Source organism: Schistocerca americana, chromosome 4 (assembly GCF_021461395.2).
Source record: "Schistocerca americana isolate TAMUIC-IGC-003095 chromosome 4, iqSchAmer2.1, whole genome shotgun sequence".
In the NCBI taxonomy this organism is placed as follows: Eukaryota; Metazoa; Arthropoda; class Insecta; order Orthoptera; family Acrididae; genus Schistocerca; species Schistocerca americana.
Window position 1 is genome coordinate 347,530,879 of NC_060122.1, and position 26,462 is coordinate 347,557,340.

The 26,462-nt window shown below is 39.8% G+C and overlaps 1 protein-coding gene across 1 annotated transcript in view; it reads right to left on the reverse strand.

Annotated features, from left to right (window-relative positions):
• Positions 1-19,378: 19,378 nt before the first annotated feature.
• The window catches only part of LOC124612805 (protein HBS1), a 194,621-nt gene continuing 187,537 nt past the window's right edge, over positions 19,379-26,462 (reverse strand). The window contains exons 12-13 of the mRNA XM_047141222.1: positions 25,910-26,155; positions 19,379-19,548 (exon numbers count right to left, since the gene is read on the reverse strand). Of these exons, the coding sequence (XP_046997178.1) occupies positions 19,540-19,548; positions 25,910-26,155 (255 nt within the window). The 3' untranslated portion in view covers positions 19,379-19,539. The remainder of the gene's footprint in view (positions 19,549-25,909; positions 26,156-26,462) is intronic.

The window sequence follows — 26,462 nt, forward strand, 5'->3', positions numbered from 1 at the left end:
ATGGACCACTTAGTGGGACCACCAGAAGAAGTAACATAAAGATTCTTCATGGAAGATCATTCATCAACAATATATCTGAAAAATGTCCAGTAAAATATTTGCAGATCTTTTAGTGCAGTTCACATCTCCACATTGGCTGCATATTCTACACGTTGGCATAATAAATGTTCTTAGCTGTTTAAAATCATTGCAAGTTATTCCAAGTACAAGAAAGTATAATTACTGATATGAATATAATAGAGGGAAACATTCCACGTGGGAAAAATATATCTACAAACAAAGAAGATGTGACTTACCAAACGAAAGGGCTGGCAGGTTGATAGACACACAAACAAACACAAACATACACACAAAATTCAAGTTTTCCAAACCAACGGCTGCTTCATCAGGAAAGAGGGAAGGAGAGGGAAAGACAAAAGGATGTGGTTTTTAAGGGAGAGGGTAAGGAGTCATTCCAATCCCAGGAGCAGAAAGACTTACCTTAGGGGGGAAAAAGGACAGGTATACACTCGCACACACACTCATATCCATCCGCACATACACAGACACAAGCAGACATTTCTCTGCTTGTGTGTGTGTGTATGTGCGGATGGATATGTGTGTGTGTGTGTGTGTGTGCGCGCGCGAGTGTATACCTGTCCTTTCAAGCTAACTAGTAAATAATAGAAGAGATTGCTTAATGGTATGGAATATATGCAGATAAGTTGTAACGATGAACCCACCTTGTATAGAAAGGAATGACAATAATAATGGAATTTAACAGTGCTTGTGGTTGAGACGTGAAGGGCAACTCCTTGTAGTATTTATGAGGTTGGAGCTGGCCATTATTTTGGTGTAGTGTGTGCTAGGACACACCTACACATATTAAGGTTATGAGTTGGAAGCATGAATGCGACCGTAGGTACCCTTACATTAGATGAGACAAAGCAGCACATGGTGTCCTATAGGTTTAAAGAATTTAGCAAAACGCATATCCATGATTACTTAAAGCACTTTAGTGGTAGTAGAGAGAGACTACCTGTGGTTTCAGCATCCGATCGAGTGGAAACGTGAGCAAACTGATCAGCTGGAATACACCATAGAAATGACACCAATGTGCTATCCTGTGCTTTAAATTGTTAATAGAGTGAGTATTACATAAGTACATACACTAGCAATGTAATTGAATAACATAACTGCAGACGTGAAACATTATTAATAGCTCAGCATAATTAAACTTCAATGGAATGTGGAACTGACACAGCAGCGAAAGACCAACAAGTTAATATAGTATCAACTAATCATAGTGTGTTTTGAACACTCAGCAATTGTACTCCTATTACCACAAGTTACTCAAATGTACAGAAAAGTTAAAAATGACAACTAATAATTAAGTATACTCATACCATCTCTAAGAAGGAGATAGTTGAAGATGAGTCAGCCTGTAAATAAATACAGATGTATCAGGGATGTACCAAGCATTGGTTCAGTGTTTCGGCCCAGAAATAATAATTTCATATTTAAAGGTTTAATGATTGTATGCCTTGGGCATAAAATTTTCTTTAATATGTGATTGATGGCATATTGAGCCATTTGCTTACCAATTTAATTACAGTAAAGTAACCATGAGATTGAAATAGAAAACCATTCTGTTAACTTTGTTTCAGTAACGAGTGAGAGGTAAAATGTATATATCCCCATTTCAGTGTGACCCTCCCTTAGTTATTAAATGAACGGAATCTGAGGCACTCTTTTTGTTTGTTCTACAGGACAAACCAGATAATGGCAGCCTGGTAGCTGCGTGAAAGCGTGGAGTGACTTGGACACAACTCACAGTGACCCCTCCCCTTTCCTCGTTGTAGTATAGAGTGGACGTGAAGGACGCACACCATAGCAACTTCCCCCCTCTACCCTTGTGAATCGAAATGCAGAACACCAGCCAAAGCGGCTACAACAAGGTATGTAATAGTGGAAGTGTTGTGATTCGTGAAGTTCTCTTTCAGGTGTAGAAAAGACTGCTAAGATTTCATTATTTATTTATGTAACAAGCGTAACCATGTTATTTTCTTTGTACCTATGTGTGTAAAAACATCTACAGACAATTTAATAGGTTTAAGATTTTCACATAATTAAGTGAAACTTCAGCCAGACATTTTCATAATTTTACACGTCTATGTGATGATGTATTTAAGGCAATATGTATGCCAAATTGTTTTACTGATTTTCGAAATTACTTAAAATTTTGAGTGATTTTCTAGGCAGTATCATGCTGTCTGTTTAATACCTGTTTCATGAATAATTTAATATGCAAGCCATTAGTGCCATGAATTTTGCAGACTTCCAATTTATGTATGTTACAGACATTCTTATCAGTTTTGCAATTTTGCTTAAGAGGCAGTGAACTTGCCAGCAATCTAAATAATTGAAGTAGATAATAAGTTTTCTTTTAATATTTCTAAATGTTTAAATTTCAATTTTTCCATTTTCGTAGGGAGTTAAGCTTTACTCTTGCTTCCCTTTTTTGTAATTAATTTTTTTTTCATTTACATTCAAAAAATTATGTAGAGGGTGATGTAGGGAAGCAGCCAACTCATGCCATATAGAATTCATATGCTTTCCATTGTGTCTAGTCCGCTCTAACTGGTTATGACGTCACAAATGTTGCGCAATACTTTAAAAGTAAAGCAAATTATCTGAAGAGTTAATAGCATGTCAGGAGTGATGCTAAAATAATAATGTGTTACGTTTCAGTTTAGTAACTTTAACAGTTTTCGAAATTTGGATGTTTAACGTAAAAATCATCGGTGCAACAGGAAGGAGCTAGAAACCTCAACATTTATATTCAGATTCCTTTCTCATTGTAACTTAATGGAAACAGCATGCTGGATCTCACAAAGTAATATTTTGGTTTAAATTCATGATTTTCTGTTTTTGTGTCCTAAGAGTATGGGAGCAAAATAGATCAAGTAATTGATTAGATAAAGCTAGGATGTTTAGATTTAGGTAGAATGGAGATTTGCTATAATAACAAAGATGTGAGAGGTTTCCAAAAGGTAGCTACTAAACTATAGTTGTAGCGACTCTCCAAAGGGCAAGTTCAGAGCTCATCTTTGTGTGCAGTGCAACTAAAATAATTCTCTCACCAAAAGTATTTAACCTAGCCTCATCAGAATTTTATTACAGATACTTACCTGTGTGATGATAGCAGAATTAAATTGAGAGCTTCATTGGCCTTCAGCGAATGAAGCAATTAATTATTTAGTAACTTGAAGTGGTGCTTTACTAGCCCGAGCGGCTAGTTAGGGAGGCAAAGTTTGTTGGCTGCGCCATTGGTTGTCCGCACTGTGGCTATATAAATAAGAGCATGCAAGCTAGAGTCAGGCCCCAGTTCTCTTCTAGTTTCGTATCAGCACGCACTCCGTGTCGGAAGCTGCGTCGCATCTGTGCAGTTGCAAGGAATAGCCTTGGATGCCATATTACGTAACTTGACATGCACGTAACAATGAGTTCGCATTGTGGTAAAGTGTTAATTGCGGAACGACTTCAGTGATTTATTCTCAGTTTGCGTATGTCGTATTTTCACGTGTTGCTGCAGGACAGACCTTCTATCATTACTAGCATAGCGTTTGATGAGTATTAACATCAAATTTTGGGGAGCATTCACTTTGAACATTTACATTGATAATGATTATTGAACAGTTTCATTATCTGGGATAATAGTATCAGCAATAGACTCTGAACAGCTCTGATAGTGCAATAGCTGATAGAAGAATTGATAGGGTAAACATGTGTCTGGAAATGTATGCTTTATCGTTTTCAGAATATAATGAAAACTGATATAGTGAACTGCATTTTCTATGAATCCCAGACATCATCCTAAATCCTCAGTGTAATGAACTTCAATGATCAATAACTTTATTTCTCCATCAGAGTGGGCACAGTGAACTTTAATTGCAGGCATCATGTTTTTGCTGATCACTTTCTGGTTGCCAACATTGTAGTTAGAGAGCCTGTGTTGAGAACGGCAAACTATGAAAGTAATAAATTTTCCATCCGCCGCCCCACATTACCGTTATTGCCAGTGACTGGAGTATACATAATCGGGATAACGGGAACAGAAAGTAAACTCGTAAAATACGAAACTCAAGTGAACTGCAGTATTGGAAATATGTTATTTCATCAAATGCTATTAATAGTAGAGAATATTAATAGAGATGTACTGTTCGGCTTAGATTGGTTGTTAGAGTTTAATGTCATCTTAAACTTTGACAAATATCTTCTTTGTTTTGGTAGAAGGGACAGTAGACACTGGACACCGTTTTTGAAAAATGGTCACATTGAGGGACAAACAACTGAGTGTCGGTGTCTGTGATTAACAGCTACAGCTCAATTATCACAAAAAATCGATAATGTGGATCAAGGAAAACATCAAACTGATATACAAGACAAAGCTAATGAATCCCTAATCTTAACGGATCAACAAAGGCGAGATTTATATAAAATTTTAATGGAGTATTAAGTGGTGTTTTACGATTGTCCAGGTAACATCAGCAACTATATCTGTAAGTTCAAAATCAAAGATGACACTCCCTTCTTTTGCAAACCATATCATATACCAGTGAGTTTGAAAGAAGCAGTTTGGGATGAGATTAACAATATGATTGATAATAATATTATAGAATGAAGTTCCACTGTAATGAATAATCCTCTGGTCTTGGTGAAGAAAACTACAGGTTGGGTATTATTAGTCTTAGATGCTCGTACATTGAATCGACATATAGAGACAGAGAGAGATCGACTGATTAATACTGAAGAATTGTTATCCAAATTTGAAAAGGCAAGATTATTTAGCACAATAGCCTGACCACGGGATATTGGCAGATAAAATTACATCCAGAATCCAAAAAGTATACAGCCTTTTTGTTTGATGGAAAATCATATTATTTCAATGTATTGTCATTCAGACTTAATATCTCTGTGTCCGTATTTATACATGCATTAGATTAAGCACCAGGGAGAGACTTGTTGAAGGATTTGATAATATACATAGATGATATCCTAATAGTATCAGCTACTTGGGAGGAACATTGTCTAATTTTGTGCAAGACTCTGAAAAATTTAAAGAGAAAGGTATTACGGTGAAGCTGTCAAAATCATTTTTTGTGCACCAAGAACTTAAGTTCTTAGGTCATATTATAAGGGTAAATGGAATTAGACCAGACCCTGAACACGTAAAAGCTTTCAAAGTATGTCCACACCCCAGAAACGTAACACAATGAAAAGAATTTATAGGTATAGCCGGATACTATTGATGGTATGTACGAGGGCAAGAGTTAAATGATCCAAGAACACATTTATTAAGAAAGGGAGTACTGTGGACTTGGGATCAAGGTACAAATGACACGTTCGAAAAATTTGGATGAGCGCTTGTTGAGTCACCCATATTACATCATCTAGTTATGGGCGAACTGCTTAAACTTTCAACAGATGCAACTGATTACGGTGTTGCTGCTGAACTTTTCCAGGGAGAATGGGATCCAAGTGATGTAGAACACAGAACCATACCTTTTGCTAGCTGTAGCCTAAATAAGCACGAATTAAATTACACAGCTACCGAAAAGGAACTACTGACGATTGTGTGGAGTATTCAAAAGTTTCAAACACTAGTATGGGGATCAGAAATCCATATTTATACAAATCATCAAGCTTTATCCTTTCTGATGAGTAGTCGATTACTACACAGTAGGTTGATGTGATGGATGCTTTTCTTACAGGAATACGATATTAAGATACAATACATAAAAGGTTCCGAAAATATTGTACCTCAAGCTTTCTTGAGGCTACCTGTAGGAATGGAAGAATTAAAATGTATGGAAGGACCTGCAGTTATTTTTGCCATTAATTTTCTGTCATCAGAATATCCTAACATCGTTGTAAAGGAAATGGCTCAAAGAATAACAGGGACTATCCATCATGATCCTTATTTCACAAAAATATTTTCTGTGTATCCAGAACTTGTTACCTCCTGATCAATTAGGAAAATGGGCTAAATGGAAACAATATGCTGTGGAACTGGATGCAGAAATAAAAAATCTACACCCAATTCCAGAAAATTATCAAACTTTCATAGAGACCCTCCAAAAGATTTCTCGAAGACACATACCCCGAAGCTGCAGAGAGCATTTCATCCCAGGTCTCTCTGACAAATCAAAGAACATCCTGAAGGAGTACGAAATGCTTTACGAACAGGACCCCTTTAGTGAAGAAGTAGTCCAATGTGGAGAAACACTAATGGAAATGATTAGTGAATCAAGACAAAGGAAATGGGTCGAAACTCTGGAAAGAATGGATATGACCCACAGCAGCAAAGTCGCTTGGAACTTAATAAAAAAACTTAATTGAGGCTTTGGGACAGCTAAACAATGCTCTTCAGTAACACCCAATCAAATTGCCCATCAGCTCCTACTAAATGGAAAACCCAACAAGAAATGTCAGAAAATAAAAATTGGCAGAATTCAGAGTCAAGAGTCAAGCATGTTCAAAATACCATTTACCATGAAAGATCTTAACCATGGAATGAACTCAATGAAAAACGGGAAAGCAGCGGGAGTTGACGATATATGTGTGGAACAGATCAAACGGCTTGGACCTAGTGCCAAGCAATGGATCCTACAGCTCTTTAATCATTGATTAAAAACGTGTAAGATCCCAAAGATGTGGAGGAAATCAAAGGTAGTGGCGCTACTAAAACCTGGGAAAGACGCCGGTCAACCGAAGAACAACCGCCCAATAGCACTCCTGTGCCATCTGTACAAACTGTACAAACGAATAATCCTAAACTGCATAGCAAATATCGCAGACCAAAAGCTCATTCCCCAACAGGTTGGATTCAGACCTGGGAAATCATGCGCCAGTCAAATCCTAGCATTCACAGAACACATAGAGGAAGGGTTTGAAAACAAACAAATAACAGGTGTAGCACTGGTGGACTTAAGTTCTGCACACGACTCCGTCAACTACAGAAAGCTCATGGAAAAACTGTACTGTACATTTAAGGATCATCAGTTCACAAAAATCATTGAATCTCTGCTGCAAAACAGACAGTTCTATGTAATGCTGGACAGAAAAAAAAGCCAATGGTGTCGACAAAAGAACGGTCTCACCCAGGGCAGTGTGCTGGCCCCCTACTATTTAACCTATACACCAATGATCAACCAATACCGGAACGTACTACCCATTTCTTGTATGCCGATGATCTGGCCATTACAGTGCAAGGAAATAGCTTCGAGCAAGTAGAAGGGAAATTAGAAAACTCGCTACACTTAATGCCTGAATACTATAAAGAGAACTCCCTCAAACCAAATCCATCTAAGACACAGGTTAGCGCTTTCCACCTCTGCACAAAACAGGCAAACAGGAAGCTGAACGTCACCTGGAATGGCAACAAACTGGACCATACGGACAAACCAACATACCTTGGTGTTGTGCTGGATAGATCACTGACGTACAGATATCACTGTGAAAAAACCTGCCAAAAAGTTGCAGCCAGGAACAATATTTTAAGAAAACTGACGAATAGTAAATGGGGAGCTAGTCCGACTGTATTACGAACAACTGCTCAAGCACTTTGCTTCTCCACGGCAGAATATGCATGCCCTGTATGGTCCCGATCCACACATGCCAAAAAAGTCACAGGCTAACAACAGGATGCATGAAACCCACTCCACTTGGGAAAATATACAAAGCAGCAGGATTCTCATCTCCTGAATCCCGAAGAAATGCGCACGAACATACAGAAAAATTTAAACAGATTTTCGACGAGCGCCACCCGCTACATGGTTCTTCATGTGGGCGTAGCAGACTTAAATCCCGCAAGAGATTTCTCACTAGTGAATTGAACGAGCCTCGGAAGGACTACCCTGCCTCACGAGAAATACCCAGTGGCAGTACATCAAGCTGGAACATTTGGAGAACACTGAACCGCATCAGAACAGGCATAGCACCAGTTAAAGCAAACCTACTCAAATGGGGCTTCAAGGACGAAGGAGACAACAAATGCGACTGTGGTGAAGTTCAGGATATGGACCACCTTCTACAGCGTTCCATCTGCCCCACAAAGTCTACCCTTGACGAACTATGGCTTGAGAAGAGAGAAACATTGGACTTAGCCCGATATTGGGCTGAAAGGCTTTGAAACAGATCTCCGGACACGAAAAAGTAAAGTAAGTAGGAAAATGGAAAATTACAGATCATTACTTGTTTCGGAGAGACAGCGAAACATCACAGCGGTGATGCTTATGTATGCTGAAAGTAATTGAAGACGAACTTGTGTGGTATATTCACACAGGATATGGACACTTCGGAATCAAAAAATGTATATCCCATATGAATAAGTTTCATTATTTCAAGAAACTAGGGCATAATATAGCATCTTTGATTAGAACCTGTGAAACTTGCCAGAAATTAAAAGAGAATAATAATCATGTGAAATACAAAATGTACTCTATAATTCCTAAGTCATTGCACGACCTCACAGCGGCAGATATTTTGGGTCAATTTCATGAGGAAAGGGAAGAGTATCATATATTTTGGTTGTCATAGAATGTTGGTCAAAATACACTAATAGCCATTAAAATTGCTACACCACGAAGATGCCATGCTACAGATGCAAAATTTAACTGACAGGAAGAAGATGCTGTGATACGCAAATGATTAGCTTTTCAGAGCATTCACACAAGGTTGGCGCCGGTGGCGACAACTAGAACGTGCTGACATGAGGAAAGTTTCCAGCAGATTTCTCATACACAAACAACAGTTGACCAGCATTGCCTGGTGAAACATTGTTGTGATGCCTCGTGTAAGGAGGAGAAATGCGTACCATCACGTTTCTAACTTTGATAAAGGTCGGATTGTCGCCTATTGCGATTGCCGTTTATCGTATCGCGACATTGCTGCTCGCGTTGGTCGAGATCCAATGACTGTTAGCAGAATACGAAATTGTTGGATTCAGGAGGGCAATACAGAACGCCATGCTGGATCCCAATGGCCTCGTATCACTAGCAGTCGAGATGACAGGCATCTTATCCGCATGGCTGTAACGGATCGTGCAGCCACGTCTCAATCCCTGAGTCAACAGATGGGGACATTTGCAAGACAACAACCATCTGCACGAACAGTTTGATGATGTTTGCAGCAGCATGGACTATCAGCTCGGAGACCATGGCTGCGGTTACCCTTGATGCTGCATCACAAACAGGAGCATCTGCCGTGGAGTACTCAACGACGAACCTGGGTGCACGAATGGCAAAACGTCATTTTTTGGGATAAATCCAGGTTCTGTTTACAGCATCATGATGGTCACATCCGTGTTTGGCAACATCGCGGTGAACGCACATTGGGAGCGTGTATTCGTCATCGCCTTACTGGCGTGATAGTATGGGGTGCCATTGGTTACACGTCTCGGTTACCTCTTGTTCGCATTGACGGCACTTTGAACAGTGGACGTTACATTTCAAATGTGTTACAACCCATAGCTCAACCCTTCATTTGGTCCCTGCGAAACCCTACATTTCAGCAGTATAATGCATGACTATATGTTGCAGGTCCTGTACGGGCCTTTCTGGATACAGAAAATGTTCCGAGTGCTGCCCTGGCTAGTACATTCTCCAGATCCAATTGAAAACGTCTGGTCAATGGTGGCCGAGCAACTGGCTTGTCACAATACGCCAGTCACTAACCTTGATGAACTGTGTTATCGTGTTGAAGCTGCATGGGCATCTGTACCTGTACACGCCATCCAAGCTCTGTTTGACTCAATGCCCAGGCATATCAAGGCCGTTATTAAGGCCAGAGGTGGTTGTTCTGGGTACTGATTCCTCAGGATCTATGCACCCAAACTGTGTGAAAATGTAATCACGTCAGTTCTAGTATAATATATTTGTCCAATGAATACCCGTTTATCATCTGCATTTCTTCTTGGTATAGCAATTTTAATGGCCAGTAGCATATGTTAAACTATGTCCCATTAAAAGAGTAAATACATGGATGGTTATACACTGTTTACAACAATACTTTCTAGAAGTAGGTCAACCAAAGCAGATTCTTATGGATAACGGACCACAATTTGTGAGTAACGAATTTAGAGAATTCCTAGCATGGGAAGGTATTCGACAAGTGTTAATATCCAATTATAACCTGTTATCAAATCCATGTGAATGAGTAATGAAGGAAATTGGAAATTTATGTCGTACTCACTGCATGAAAAACATACTTCGTGGGCAATGAAAATTAAGGACTTTGAACTTATACTAAATGAATTACCCAATTTATCGACCGGTTTGACACCTTTAGAAGTCATAGGCAAACCTTTCGTAGGAGAACCTCTAATTAAGTGTTTTAATTGGCCTGAACAACCTAGTGTCAATTAAGAAGTAAATCCGGAAATAGTTTCTAAAAATTTAATTGAAAAGGCGCTACAATGAGTAAGTAAGCATAACGAAATGGCTGTGGAGCCTCAGTAACAAGTTGATGACCTGGTTCTTATAAAACAACATCTTCTCAGCTCGACTCTGAAGAAAGAGACTCATAAGTTTATCCAAAAATATCAGGGACCATACCAGGTACAAACAGTGGTCCATCCTTAGACGTTACTTTTAGTTGATCCCACAACTGGATTAAAGAAGGGTAAATACAATGTAAAAGATGTAAAATTATATATCCCCCAGGGACGTTAACATTCCAAGTTAACAGGCGGAGTAACGACCATCAGATCCCGAGTTGTTTTCAGTGTTTTTTCCATATACTTTCCTGCACCGAATTCCTTTAAAATCTAGAACTATTCTGAAATATTATTGCTTAGAAAACCAGATATGATTATGAAATAGAGAACAACTTAAGAAAATCACAGAAAAAAGTGATACCTAGTTGAAATAAACTAAATAGAGTATTCTATTTGTGGAAAACATAATAAGATGTGACTAGCTGAACAACTGTTATACCATAGTGTAAACATTTTCTATTTTGTATAGAGTATTTTATATCTTTTATGAGACTTGATATAGATGGGAGGGTTTGTATAAATTTTGAAAGGGGTGGGTATTGTAGCTAAAAGAATGATTTACAAGAACAGATGAATCATGATCAACACAAAACACACATCACACCTTTCAAACAACCCTCACAAACAAGTGTGCCTGATTTTTCATCATTTGCATTTCCATAGGGTTGCTAGGATTTCCTTTGGGGACCTCAAAGGGTGAAGATGAGACAAGTCCATTCGGTAGGAGACGATATGCACACATATATAGGAAGCTATGATGATTATACATCGAATAGACATAAGAAGAGGCGCACGTACATAATGAACAACTATAAAGTAATAATGAGTAATGGATAAGTAAGAGAGAGACATGAGCAAAGGAAAAAATGAAAGTAGGAGTAGAATTAGTCATGTTGATCATCAAGAAACATCAGCATAATGACTACTCTGATGAACTGAAGGATAGTGGGACATAAATAGTATATTGAAAATATAGAAGTTGATAAGTGGAGGAGGACTCTAGGGAGTAAATGATATATTAAAATGAATGTGAAGTTTAAAATAGATTTATATCTTTACTGGAAGATACTTAATTATGGTATACATAGAAATGTATACTAGGGTAATGAACGGTGAGGCCTACTCAGAAAGGATAAGGGGTGCATACCCGGCATTCGCTAAGTATAAAGGGCAGGTGTACCCACATGGAGATAGGATGATCTGTGGCCTACAAAACAGGGATGTTTTGTAAGGAGTGTACCTACCAGAATGGAAAGAGGAAGTGCTTTCATAAGGCCAACCCACAAGCAAGAAATAGGTGCTCATCCTAGGAGAAGGGAACAGTATTGTGACAAAAGTCACAAATTTTACAGGGATTATTCTGGGGGGTGGGGGGTGGGTGGGGGGGGGGGGGGGGGGAATTCTATGAATGACTAGCATTATGTTTTATGGACCTGAATGAGGGTCAAAAGAACACTTTCATTTCGTCCAGAGTTCCTACACGCTACAAATAATGAAAATAGTACATACCAGGAAAACGGTAGTACAAAAGATAAGAATAGAAAATAGTTTATTCATGTGTCATAAACACCTGAAGTTTACGATTGGGAAAAAAAAGGAAAATAAAGATAAGAAAGAGAGTCCTCACAATTCCTAAAAATTTGTGCAGCTGTCCAACACCATAAGTAAAATAAGAAAAGAGTAAAGAAACAGTAAGCAAAAGATTGTTCATGAGAGGACAGAGAATTGTTATGGAAAGGATAGTTATGTATATAAACATATGTATGAAATTTAAACTGTTAAGATATGAAATGTTATTATGAGTGATATTATTTGCATAATGAGTATGTATAAAATATCGCACGTTCGATCTGCGGGGGGGATATTTAGTGATTCGATAATTTCCGTGTAAATTCTAGAACCACTCATCCTTCTACCATCTTGAACACACGATATTCTGGATATGAGTGTGGGATAGTTAAATCCTACCTAATGCACATCACATGTTTGTGTGTGCAGGTTTAAAATCAGTCACAGGAAGGAAGTAGACGTGGTGGTCAGACAACACTGACAAGTGCCTGTTGGGCAATCCATAGATGTTTTAGTGAATGTTGTCACGTCCTGTCTTAGGTGGGAGAGGGAAAAAGGAGTTACTGGTCAGTCTGCGCTCCCAAGTGGTACAGAGCAGAAGGCAGAAGGACAATTCACAGTGAAGGCATTTGATTGTTTTCTTTCATCTGAGCCAACACTGGTACAGGTATTTACTAGAAATGCTGGTGATGAGACTGGGTAGGGAACTCGTTGTGGAGACTCTTGCACGAACAGGGTTTTGAAATAGTTGTTTATTCGAGGCAGGACTAACTAATACACTGGAGGCTAGTTCTAGGGTTAGAAAAAGCATCAATAACACTGTTACAACAGAAGCCAGTGCAGAAGTCCCAGGAGTGGATGCTAACCACAATAGCAAACACTAACAGCATCTTAAGGCAACAACTTAGTTGCAAAACAAAACATACTGAATGTGACACTGTTCACTGAGGCACTCCAAGTGAGAGAGCAGACTTACGTGCAGCTGGACGAAGGCTGGAATCGACGGATGCTGATCGGCGCCCAGGTCATCTGACTGAGAACCCCGCCAAAATGCGGAATCTAGGGGTTTTAAAGAGTCATGTGGGGCCACTGTTTTTCCCACTTAAAGCCACCCAGTGAATCCCGTACGTCTCTTCCAGGTGCCTGCCAATCATGGTTTAGTTAGGTCCCCTCTACTGCTGCTAAGGCGGGGATGTTAATGCAGTTGCACTAACTGAGTCCGTATTTGGCATCAACATTGTTCAGCTGAAAGCTAAACGTAACTGCTCTGCCAAATAAGGCTTGCAACATTATTGTTATACGTCATTTAGATCCACCCCTTGGGCTCCCCAGAGTAGGGACTGCTTGGTCAACAGTTTTTGGCGTTTTTGTTCTCTTTCTAACCCTTGTGAGCCTACTGACGCTGCTGTTCTCAGGGCTGGTATCAAGCTGGCTGTATACGCTAGTATGTGCCTGTTGGTTACAAAGTTCTACGGTGGCAACCTACTACAGCATCTACACACATATGAAGTTACATCTTAATTCCTTGAAGAGTAATTAGCGCCCTGGGACTGCGTCTGGGGGCGTCTGCATTTTCGCAAGGCTCTCCCCTTACGGTTTACTTCATATGACAATATCTCTCCTAGTTTCATCTGCCCTCGGCCTCGTCTCTGCTTCTGCACCTTGGAACACCTGTCCTCCTTTCTCACAACTTCAAGATAACACTACAGTAGCAAGGAATAATCAATATGTTACAGTGTACAAAGGAAGAACCATGGGTTTTATATGAAGCTCTGTGCTTATTGTGTCACTGACTATTGTTATAAAAACATTACCAGTTGAAAAAGTACTCTTGTAGGCTCATGACGCAACCTTGTTAGAGGCAAGATTCATTTTATGATTATGTTAAGAAAGGTCATGGTATTCAAGCCAATTTTCTTTTAACTGTAACTCAATTTGTTTCTAACGTCAACTGTATGAGAGACTTGCAAGAAGGTACATATTCATGTGGAAACTGAAATTTTTATTGTGTATGGAGGTCAAATACATCATTAGTTGAAAAGTAAAGTTTGCATGTCTACTTATTTCATAAGTAGAATGAGTCTAAAACTTCCTGTACCTGGCATTATTCGACAGAGAAGAAGTCAAGAGGGTTTCCAGCAGCTGGCTATCCAGTAAAGAAGAGTGGCAGCAAATTCCAAGTAAGTCACCTCATACAGAAGTGGAAGGGGGTTTGGGGGAATAAGCCAATATAACCCAGATCCACACTCACACTTTAATTCGTCAGAACGTTTGACTGTATGGGACAGATCTGGCACCTGTGCAGTCCACAAGGGAATGATCCATAGGACACTGGATTGGGAGCAGAACTGGAATCAGGATGGACAAGTATATCCTGTTGGTTGGGTGGGTGGGTGGCAGAACACTACTTTGAGGAATGTGGGTAGGGTTTTGGGTAGAATATCCCTCATCTCAGGGCTTGACGAGAGGTAGTCAAAGCTTTGGTGGAGGATGAGGGATGTGGTTGAGCTTTTCAAGGCTAAGATACTGTTGGTGGTTAGTGTGCTTGATATGGACAGTCATATTGATGGAACCATCTGAGAGGTGGAAACTGACACATAGGGAGGTGACTTGATAAGATGAGAAGGACCAGGTGAAGTGGATTTGGCAATGTGTGTTCCAGTTATGGAGGAGAGAATAAAGATTGTCCTTGCCATGAGCCCAGATCATTAAAATGTCATCAGTGAATCTGCAGAAGACAGCAGGCCTCTTTCCAGTTATCCTCACCTTGAGTCCTTCCCTACTGCGCTCCCACATCCTCAGCTAAGGCAACTGCTTACAATACTTGAGTATCGATAATTAGTTTTGCCACTGCCACGGGTGTGTGTGTTTGGGTGTCTGTGTGTGTTAGTTTGTGTACTGCTGCTAGAAAAAGAGCTAACACTCAAAAGATAGTGTGAACGCTGTTTTCTGTTATTTATTTCAGTGCCCCATGCATCAGTCTGCTTTGTGTTAGTCATTGTGTTTTCCTTATTACATTTACTGCTCCATTCAGGAATTTCCATTATTGTTTAATGTATCAAATGCATGTTGACTGTCAGGGTTATGATCTGCACATTTTATTACCTTCACCTTTATTTTAGTGATATTTTTCATGACTCTTTTTCTTTTATTTCCGTTGATAAACTGGTACACTCGCCTAAATCCTCTGTCAAACTTTGTATGACAGCCAGACAGAAAGTAATACCATTTCTTTTCTCTTTCATTAAGTTGGTAATGTAATAACTTCCACAACCCATCTTCTATAGCCTACTCCAGAACATCATCCTAGATCAACAGATGTCAGCACTGTACACATCCAGAAAACGGCCAACACTGTCATACTTATAGGACAGCATTCTGTGAATGAAGTCCTCACTGCAGGAAGAGAAATGCTCAGCTACATTCATGAAAGGCTGAAAATTGTGTATGGAGATGCTATAGTGGAAATCAGCACAGGAGATGATGGATTCATTGCTGTAGAGAAACAGAAGGGCAAACACAGATGGCCAACACAAAGGGGAGAAGCCAGCCAGCAACTGCAGTGACTTCACATAATAGCGAACATGTCAACAAAATCATCTGCCATCACACCATCAGACTTCCATCCCCAGATCATTCCAAGCAGCTCATCAGGAGCATCCCTCTTAAAATGCAGACACACTGAAAAATTTTGTATGGCAGTGGTTGAGGAAGTAGGACCATCATTTTTACTAACAGGTATACATTGTCTTGTGTCAAGGTGAAAAGAGCTATGGGTGAAGAAGGTGATTATATTGAAAAGTGACAGTGAATGTTTAAGTTGTTATGCTATGTATATGACATTTGCTTTTCTTGTCAAAATAAAATAAAATAAAAAGGGGTGGGGGAGAGTGAGGGAAGACATTACTAACTGACTGACCTTTGTGTATCATTAGTGAGAACATGTTACCAATGGTGGTATGCAGTGTGAATGAATACGTTCCCATATACTGGCGCTATCTTCTTATCTGCTGATCTCGCGGCTGAAATGGCTGCTGCGTAGAGAGCTGTCTGAACTTCATTGAAACTATGATGTATTTTGCAGTAGGTGCTTTTGCAGAATGGTGGTGTTTAAAATACGAAAAATTTTAATCTAAGGTTTCCAGAGCACTGCTGAAGTTTTCAATTTTTTCATCAGCCAGTTCCAGATGCACTGTTCCTTCCATTCTGTATGAGTTATAGTTTGGTATTCATGATTATCTTCTGTGTTATTCAAAGGTAAAATTATCTCCTGGGTATTATTAGTGATTTGATTATTTTGTACAATTTGAACAGTATCTTTTCTAATGTTGTTCAGTGTTAGTATTGGTATCATGTTCCTTACTACAATTTCATGTCTTTGATCAGCAACTCTCTATTATGTAGGTTTCAAAGTAAGGTTCTGCTTAATAAATTTCACATGTAGCTCTGTTCTGCAGTTGATGAGATTAGTATGAGTTTAGCAATTAAATAATGCTAGAGCATAATGAATGCATTCATATCATTGGCCCATTTTGTGCACACTCATAGTTTGAATGCCTTAGCAGGTGGCATCTGAGATGTGGTCAATTGCAATGCAGCCAAGTGGTGGTAGATGGTTCTGGTAAATCAAAGAGAGCTGATCTGGAACCCTTCCCACTACTGCTGGCTTGTATGCTGTCTCCATCAGTGACAGCTCCAGAGGTACCCTGGCATTCTCCAAGCAGTACTTTTTTTTTTTTTTTTTTTTTTTTTTCAAAGACTTCTTTTACTCTCCATTTTACTGAGATGTGTTTTATATCTAGTGCAAGGTGTGTTCTCTGCAAAAAGACAAATCAGGCTTTCAGTGACCACTGACTGTAATACATGTGCCTTCTCCACTGCTGAGCCCTGTTACTCAGTAAGCAGTTACTATTCCTTGTTAAAGGTTTTTTCTTCTCTTGGGTAGTTTTGGTCTGCCCAGAGTATTTCATTTCCTTGGTGCCATCCGTATGTGTCAGGCATTTCTTTATCTGCCAACTTTAAATCTACCCAATAGATGAGTTGTTGTTGTTGTTGTTGTTGTTAAGTAAGTGAAGATAAATATGAAGTATTGACCTTACTTCCTTAATGTGGATAACATGCTGTTAAAGGGCAGGTAGTACTTCAAAAATTCCACTGGAAAGACTGCTGAGTAAAAGTACTATCAATTCCATACTGAAAATTAAGGAATGACAACTTCAGTATGGATGAATGTCCATTGAGAGAATAATTATGGGACACACAGCCAGATCTCTGTGACCAGTGGACAACAAGTGCCTATGTTGCCATCATCAGGTAACCTGATTGACTGCTGACTAGCAAACCATGGGGCTTCTATCTCCATCTCCTCACCTCCTTCACCCAACTGCCTCCAGTCATCTGTGAAAGTCTGTTGTCACTCCACCTGATGCTTGTGCCTGCGGGATGTGCTGAGGACTGGTTTTTGTCAGAACAGTTACACAAAATGATAAATTTGGGAAGCAGTACGCCCAACACTGATAGTGCATCTAGAGGAAGCAGAAGTGGAATTGTTACTACTGCACTTCTTCCGTACAGTGGCGTGTATCTAAAAAAGATTCTACAGAGACTGTGTTAAAACTGCCCATCTACCAAAAGCACAGGAACTACATAGCAGAGTGAATGACGGCCTCAGACTGCAAATCTGGAATGTATCAGATCCCATGCCAATGTGGCATCACATCTAGTGGGTTGATGATGTGCATTATTAAAGATCATTGCTGCAAACATGAGCCACATACTCAACTACTGTAGCCAAACACATTCACAGTTGTAAAGCTACAGAGCAAGGACAACAAAGGCACAAAATTCTTACATGGGTAGGCAAGTAGATAGATCAGAGTTTAATGTCCCTTTAACAACAAGGTCATTAAGGATGGAGCACAAGTTTGGATTATCAAGGGATGCTGAAAGAAACTGGCCATGCCCTTTTCAGAGGGATCATCCCAGTATATGCCGTAAGCGATTTGGGAAAATCACAGAAAACCTAATTAGGGTCACCAGATGGGGATTTGGATCTTTGTTCTCCTGAATGTGAGTCTAGTGTGCTAACCACCAAGCCATCTCACTTGGTACAAAGGTTATGAAACAGAACTAAAACTAGTGGAATTGTATCACAAAAGAATCAATTGAGATGTAACATACAACTTAATCAACTGTGACGGGGGTTACAACTTCAGCAAGGCCTGGGAACTTCTACCTGGATTAATTAAAAGTCGTACAGAGCTTCCCTGCAACAATAATGATGAGCAAGGTGACCAGCCAAACATCTTCCCAAGCCACCAAAATGATCAATGACATCTATATCAGTGCTGTCATGGATATGCTGTGCATTAGATACACCCCTGTGAACAAACCTCCAACGGATTGGCAACCGCCCCACTAGGGCTACTGGAGCAGGGTCAAAGGAGAGGTGGTGAAGGGGACATTGAAATAAAAGCACTACACACATCCTCAAAATCAGTTCAGCAGTGCACCTGACAACAGCAATATGGTCAGTTGTCAACTGAACACAGAAATCTGGCCATAGTCCTGAGAATTACTCTCTTAGATAAGACTTTTGCAACCCATCATCCACCACACAGGTGACCAGCCAGTCAAACATCTTCCTAAGCCACCCGAAGAGATCAATGACATCTATATCGTTGCTGTCTGACTCTTTCTCAGCTGATGAACCAGACTGAATTACTAAACAATGAAAATCTGTACTTACAACAGACTCCTGGACTCAACGGGTGTAAAGTGACTGACGTAAGTTTCACAGGCAAGCTCAGATTTTTATGGATTTTTGTCACTGTATCATTGCTAGTTCTTGTTTCAGTAAAATTACCAAATTAAAGTCAGTCTTCTCTGTGCTGTATCTGCTTTAAATATCTGTCATATCAAATAGCACCATCATTATGATTATCATAATCACCATCATTATCATCCTAAAAGTGCAACAATGCTTTAAAGTGTGCTTATCCATACAAACAGCTTTTGCTCAACTTACTAGCATTAAGAATTCCTACTGAAGCAACCACAATTGAGACCAATTGTGAATATGTATTACTCTTATTCCTGGTATTCCTCCAAACTTGCCTATGGTGAGACACACTCTTGATGCATGTTGCAAATATATGCTTTTCTGTTGCAGTGGAATGAAATTTTCTTATATTTTCACCTGCAGTAGTCATAAACTGAAACAAATTATGAGGGACCTGACTGACAATTTTAAAATACCACAGTACTAAGAGATTTTTCAGAGAATCGTTTTATTCATGGAGATTACAATGAGGTACATGTTAGGAGAGCTGTACTTCATGCCTGTTATATTACTTCCTGGAAAAGAAAATCAGTTTTCCATTTCTTCTGATAAGTTCTATATAACAGTCATTTGATTTCTTCCAGTCTCGCCATTAGAAGATCTGAAAACAAGAAAGCATAACATGAGAAATATTTTCTTATTACTACAATGATGTTAAAACAGCCAACGCAACACAAACAAATGAGTGTCTTTTAAGAAACTACTGCCTTAAACTTGCTACAATTTATTTAAAAAAATAGGAAATGGAGAAATCACATTCACATTTCTTCCCACAAGAAAAGAATGATTTTCAGGTAGCCATTTAGGAAATGCTTCAAATATAAACACAGAGTCCACAGCTCGTGGTCCTGAGCATGGGGCCCCGGGTTCAATTCCCAGCAAGGTCAGGGATTTTCACCTGCCCCGAGATGACTGGGTGTTGTTGTGTTGTCATCATCACCGTCATTCATCCCCATTACAGTCAGAGGAAGGCAACGGCAAACCACCCCCTATAGGACCTTGCCTAGTATGGCGGTGCAGGTCTCCCATGTCATTCCCCTACACTCTGCCAAGAAGCATGGGACTTCACTTCCATTTCCATAAACACAGTCTTTTGCAGTGAAGACAACTGTACACTAACAGTAGTTATTTGTTGACAAAAAATTACAACAATGAACACAGCAAACAATATCACTATGTTGGATTTCAAATTTTATCTCCTTCACACATTTCCTAAGTGTCTAAGACTACTTGATGTACTGACAGGTATGCATGCAGTCCCTTCAAAGTAGCTTTTTGTAGATGGATATTTTATTGATGCCAATATTTTTCAAGTGTCCACTGAGTTCTTTTGATGCTGCATCCAGTGTGCCAACAACCACTATGATCACTTTTATTGATTATTATTATTTATTCTTGCAGGACCTGAAGTCATTTTTGGGAAAATTCATGAATCAATGGCACATGACACAGTATGAGCAAAATTCAGTATTTTGCTCCAAGAGTTGTTTGTCACCGCTATGAAAAATGTTCTTGTCTGTCAGCCTTTCTCCATGGAAAAGTAAGTCCATAACGAAACTACTCCCAAATTACAATAGAAAAGAATTTATCTATTATTGTATTTTGGGGACAATTACCTTACAGATACAGACATATGATTTATCTGCTCTAAACATTTATTTTATTTATATATATTCCTCCCTCAGCCTCAGCCTCAGCTGTTAAACTGACACACACACACACACTCTTATGTGAGACTCCAGGATGAATATAATAATGTTATGAAAAGGATAGTTGCTACTCATCTTGTAGCTGAGGTGCTGAGTCACAAAAAAAAAAAAAAAAAAAAAAAAAAAAAAAAAAAAAAAAAAACACCTGTCACAAAATAAGCTTTTGGCCAACAAGGCCCTTGTCAAAAATAGACAATGGACAGACACACACACACACACACACACACACACACACACACACACATGACCACAGGGACTGGTAGCTCACGCCAGACAACGAGCAGCAGCGCGTGATGTGAGAGGTAACTGGTTGGGGTAAGGAGGAGGCTGGAGCAGGAAGGGGGAGGGATGGTAGGGTTGGGGTGGGGTGGGAGACGGTAAAGTGCTGCCAGTGGGAGTACGCAGGGATGAGGAGGAAAGAGGGTAGGGCAACAAAAACAGATTTCCCATGCCTTATCCTTCTAGTCACCCATCATCTACCAAAGTCCCACTGTCCGACCACAGAGCAACATTCCCCTCATTACTCAATACCACCCAGGACTGGAGCAACTGAATTACATTCTCCGCTAGGATTTTGGCTACCTCTCGTCTTGCCCTGAAATGAGAAATGTCCTACCCACTATCCTTCCCACTCCTCCCACAGTGTTATTCTGCTGCCAACGGAATCTACAAAATATCCTCTTCCATCCCTACACACTCCCTGCTCCCAACCCCTTGCCTCACAGCTCATATCCCTGTAACAGACCTAGATGCAAGACCTGTCTCATACATCCTCCCACCATAATATACTCCAGTCCAGTCATAAACATCACCTATCCCATCAAAGGCAGGGCTACCTGTGAAACCAGTCGAGTGATCTACAAGCTAAACTGGACCCACTGTGCAGCATTCAACATGGACATGACAAGCAACAAGCTGTCTGTCCACATGAATGGCCATTGACAAACTATGGCCAAGAAACAACTGGACCATCCTATTGCTGAGCACACCATCCAACAGGATATTCTTCATTTCAATGACTACTTCACTTCACAGTCTATGCCATCTTGATCCCACCAACACCAGCTTTTCTGAATGGTGCTGGTGCGAACTCTCCCTGCAATATATCCCACATTCCAGTAACCCTTCTGGTCTCAACCTTCGTTAGTCACTGTCCTTACCTATCTAGCCCCTTCCCTGTTCCTATTTCAGCACTGCAAAGCCCTCTATTCCACCAACACACCCAGTCTTTTTACTTCTCTCCTTTTCCACTACCACCATCTCACCCACCCTCCTTCTAACCTAACCTAACTGTACCTAGCTGCCCTACCCTCTCTCCACTTCGTCCCTGAATGCTCCCACCATCATCATTTTACCATCCCCCCCCCCCCCCCCCTCCTGCACCTCCTTCTACCCACCTCAGGCTCCACAGGATTGCCTCTCTCATCATGCACTGCTGCTCATAGTCTGGCTTCAGCTGCCACGGATTATGGTGTGTGTGTGTGTGTGTGTGTGTGTGTGTGTGTGTGTGTGTGTGTGTGTGTTTTTTTAATAAAGGCTTTGTTGGGTGAAAGCTCATAGCAGAGAAGATGAGTCGTAGATACGGCCAACACAAAGACTGTTAGAGGAGGAGAAGGATGAGGAGGAGGAAATTAGTGTTTAATGTCCCATTGACAACAAGGTCTGTAGAGATGCAGCACAAGCTCGGATTAGGGAAGGAACTTGGCTGTGCCCTTTCAAAGGAATCATCCTGGCATTTGCCTGAAGTAATTTAGGGAAATCATGGTAAACCTAAACCAGGGTGGCTGGACACAAGTTTGAACCATCATCCTCCTGAATCCAAGTCCAGTGAAACTGTCAGAAAGTGAGATTTCGGCCAATACGGTCTTCATCAGAAACAGACAAAACACACACACACACACACACACACACACACACACACACACACACACACACACACATGGCAGTTGAAGCCAGACTACGAGCAACAGCGCATGATGGGAGAGGCAACCTGGTGGGGTTAAGGTGGAGGCTGGGGCAGGGAGAGGGAGGAATACCAGGGTAGGGATGGGAGACAGTAAAGTGTGCTAGCAGGAGCATGCAGGGTTGAGGTGGAGAGAAGCTAGGGCACCAAGAGCTAGGTGCGTCTGGGAGGTTAGACAGAGGTCAGGAGAGGGGGACGGGTGGGGATAGCACAAAAGGAGAGAAATAAAAAGACTGAGTGCAAGCCTTAGCCCCTCAAAAGTGTCAGTCCTTTCCAAAAGCCTTATCTTTTGCCCTATTTCCAAATCCAATCATGCAGGACTTGTTAAAGACCTTCTCTCCTCCTCCTGGTCCCTACAGTGGAAACACTTTTTCCCCACCAACCCTACCAGACTCAACCAAAGCCCAATACTGAACCCTGACCGACTCAGTTCACTCCTCCACTCAACCATGATCCACACCCACTGCCCCAAGTCACCCCTTGTGAACTTTCCAGAATTTTTTAACATCTAACCTTGCCTCAAACCATCATTCCCCAAATCCCTCAACATACAAACTAATCATACATCTGCAGAAAGAATGGAATCCATAACCTAAGAACTGATCCTGGCATTATAATCTTACCTGCTGACAAAGGCTCCACCACTGTTGTTTCGAACCTCCTCCCATCACCACCACTACCTACTCCGGTCCGATAACAAGCATCACCTACACCACCCATGAAGGGCTATCTGTGAAACCCGTCAAGTGATCTACAAGCTAAGTTGCAACCACTGTGCTCCATTATACATGGGCATGACAACCAACAAACTGTCCATCCTCCCAGTTTCATCTAGCTACCCTACCTTCCTCCACCTTATCCCTGTACACTCTCACAAGCAGCACTTTACTGATTTACCATCCCACACCCCTACCCTGCAATCCCTTTCCCTCCCCACCCCAGTCACCACCACCCGCAGCCAGAGACTGTGGCCGTGTGTGTGTGTGTGTGTGTGTGTGTGTGTGTGTGTGTGTGTTTTGCCTATTTCTGACAATAGCCTTGTTGGCTGAGGGTGTACTTTTTGACAGTCATTTTGTTGTAGTCGTGATTCTGTATCTCTGCTGTGTGCTGAGTAGCAACAATCCTTTTCAGAATTTATTTTTTTTTTTTTTTTTGTGGTGGAGGTTAATTTTGTTATGAACGTCTTGCTCTTTTAGACATATGCCAGTACTGATTAGAAGTAAGGAAAAAATATTGAACATTCTGGCAGATGTAAAGACTGAGTTAAATGCTATGCTAGATACCACCAATGCTATTATAAACACCCAAGATGTTAGGTTCGCTGAACTAAATGATAAACTAGACATAACAATTGCTGACTTAAAGGCTGAATTACAAGTAACTAATAAGAAAACAGATAAGCAAGTCCAAAAATTAGAGGAGAATTGAATGATGACACAATCCTCCAGGCTATGACTAAACCATGTCTCCACAATATCCTTCGCAAGGTATGCCAGAAAACTTTTATTAACTTTGGAAGGTAGGAAATGAGATACTGGAAAAAGAAAAGCTATGAGGGTGGGTCGTGAGTTGTGGTTGGATAACTCAGTTGGTAGAGCACTTGCCTGAAAAAAGGAAGTGTCCAAGAATGAAGTACCAACCCGGCAAACACTTTTAATCTGATAGGAAATTTCAAATAATCACATGCTCCACTGCAGAATGAAAATTCATTCAAATTACTGTCAACAATTTAGAGACATTTACATAGAATTTGGTTGTTCAGTAGCTTTGATGTCATTTATCTGACATGCCTTATATTAGTGAGAGATGGGGTATCAATGATTTAGTATTAAGTGAGAAAATTGCTAACGAAAGGAAAAGAATAAGATTTAGCTGTACATTTAAGTTTAAACTGTGGGTTGAGAACAATGATGAATTCATGGAGTGTAAAAAAAAAAAAAAAAAAAAAAAAAAAAAGAGGAGAGAGAGAGAGAGAGAGAGAGAGAGAGAGAGACATTTGAAGTAGGGGCCTCATGCCTAAAAGCAAAATGGGCTGTGCAGGTTGACAGGTGCATTTTGGAATGGTTAATGTGACAAAGTTTTCAAGGCCACTGGCACAAACTGGTTTTAGTTATGTCCCAAAGTCCTCAGGCAATTCATATCCTTTGTAAAATTTGTAGAACGATGTCTGTAACGACCCTAGTCAATTGTTGTCTTCCTTAATGTTTCATTTTTTGTACAACAACTATCTGTATACTATTCTATCTATTTTAAATTATAAATCCTTATACTATCCATATCTATATGACCACACATAATGATAAGGTACCACGATGCACAAATTGGATGACATATTATGTAAGTGTGGTAAGATATGGACAGTGTCACGTTCTAGAGGAGTAATTTCACGACATTTACACTTGTCATTAGAAACTGATCCAATTCTTTACCAATAAAAATATAGCAACCACAGAAATACTCGTCAGTGTTAGAAGGGAATGTAATTAATAATACCAAAATGCACTACAATATATATTTTATATTTTTTTATCAACAACTGCCAGACAGTTCGTCTTTAAGCATAACACAACAACTAGCAAGCACTTGCTAATATTAGTACTGGATTCACTTAGAACAAACCCTAGCAGATTTTTCTCCATTTTTCAAGCACAGCTAACCAGTGGATCCAGACACAAAATGTTCGTAATGGTTTGTCTAACATTTAGACCGGTTGAAGGAAATGTATATTTGCTCTCTTTCCCACTTATTTTACTAATGAAATAACCCATATAAATTACATTATCACACTGACATATTATTACACAGATTTTATACCAACAATGTCCCTGTGTTGCACTAAAAAAGGGATGAGACTTGTAGCATTTAAGTAATTTGACATATGACAAATATTCAGTAGTGTTTGTGTCATGGCGTCTATTCTTTGACAACCATTTCTACTAATGGTGGAGTATGTCTTTGTTTTGTGTCTTCCTAAATAAGGTTTTTTCTGTATGCATTGAAATTTTCAAAGGTTACAAATTATGCAGCCAGCAATCTAATTTTGCTGATCAGTGTGTACAACTGGTATTTTTTTCTAATACTAATATTGAAGGCTGTCAAAAGAAAAAAAACCTCAATCTCATATTTCCCACAGTTTACAATAATTAAAAAAAGGAAATTCAAAGTATTAATCACAACAGTGACAGAAAAATTAACAAAATTAATTATGGTAGTAGGAGTACTGGTACAGGTAATTAAAATGGACTGATCACAAAATGGAAATCATACTGTTTCAGAAAAGTTTAACCCACCTGCGTAACAAGTCCTGCAGCCACAGTAACGCCACCAACACGAAGCATAAACCGGCCCAGCTCCTTGATGTCTTTATAAAGTTCCATACATATGGGTCTTGATGTTTCCAATTGTACTAAGGCGTTGGAATTGCGAACTAAACATCTTGGATGTCGTTTAATTACTTCACCTGTACTTTTGTGCAACTGAGCAACAAGCTTTGTAATAACAGCTGGCTCTAGCAATGACTGATGATGCAGAATTACCTAGAATAATTTAAAAAAAAACATACTTTTAACTCAACACAATATGCTGCAATGATTGTGAAACATTTATTACTTTAAGATCAGTATTAGGTACATATAAGTGATACAATGCTTGTAAAGGGCTGAAAGTGTAACATAATTCTTATATGGAACAGATGTAAAATACTGACTTGGTAAAACTATGTAGTTTACCAACATATGAAGCTGTACACTAGTACATGTTGATTTGGTACTATAGTGCAAAATACATACTCTAAACACTACTCCATAATAAGTGTTAAAGTCATTGATTCCATCAAAGTTGTTT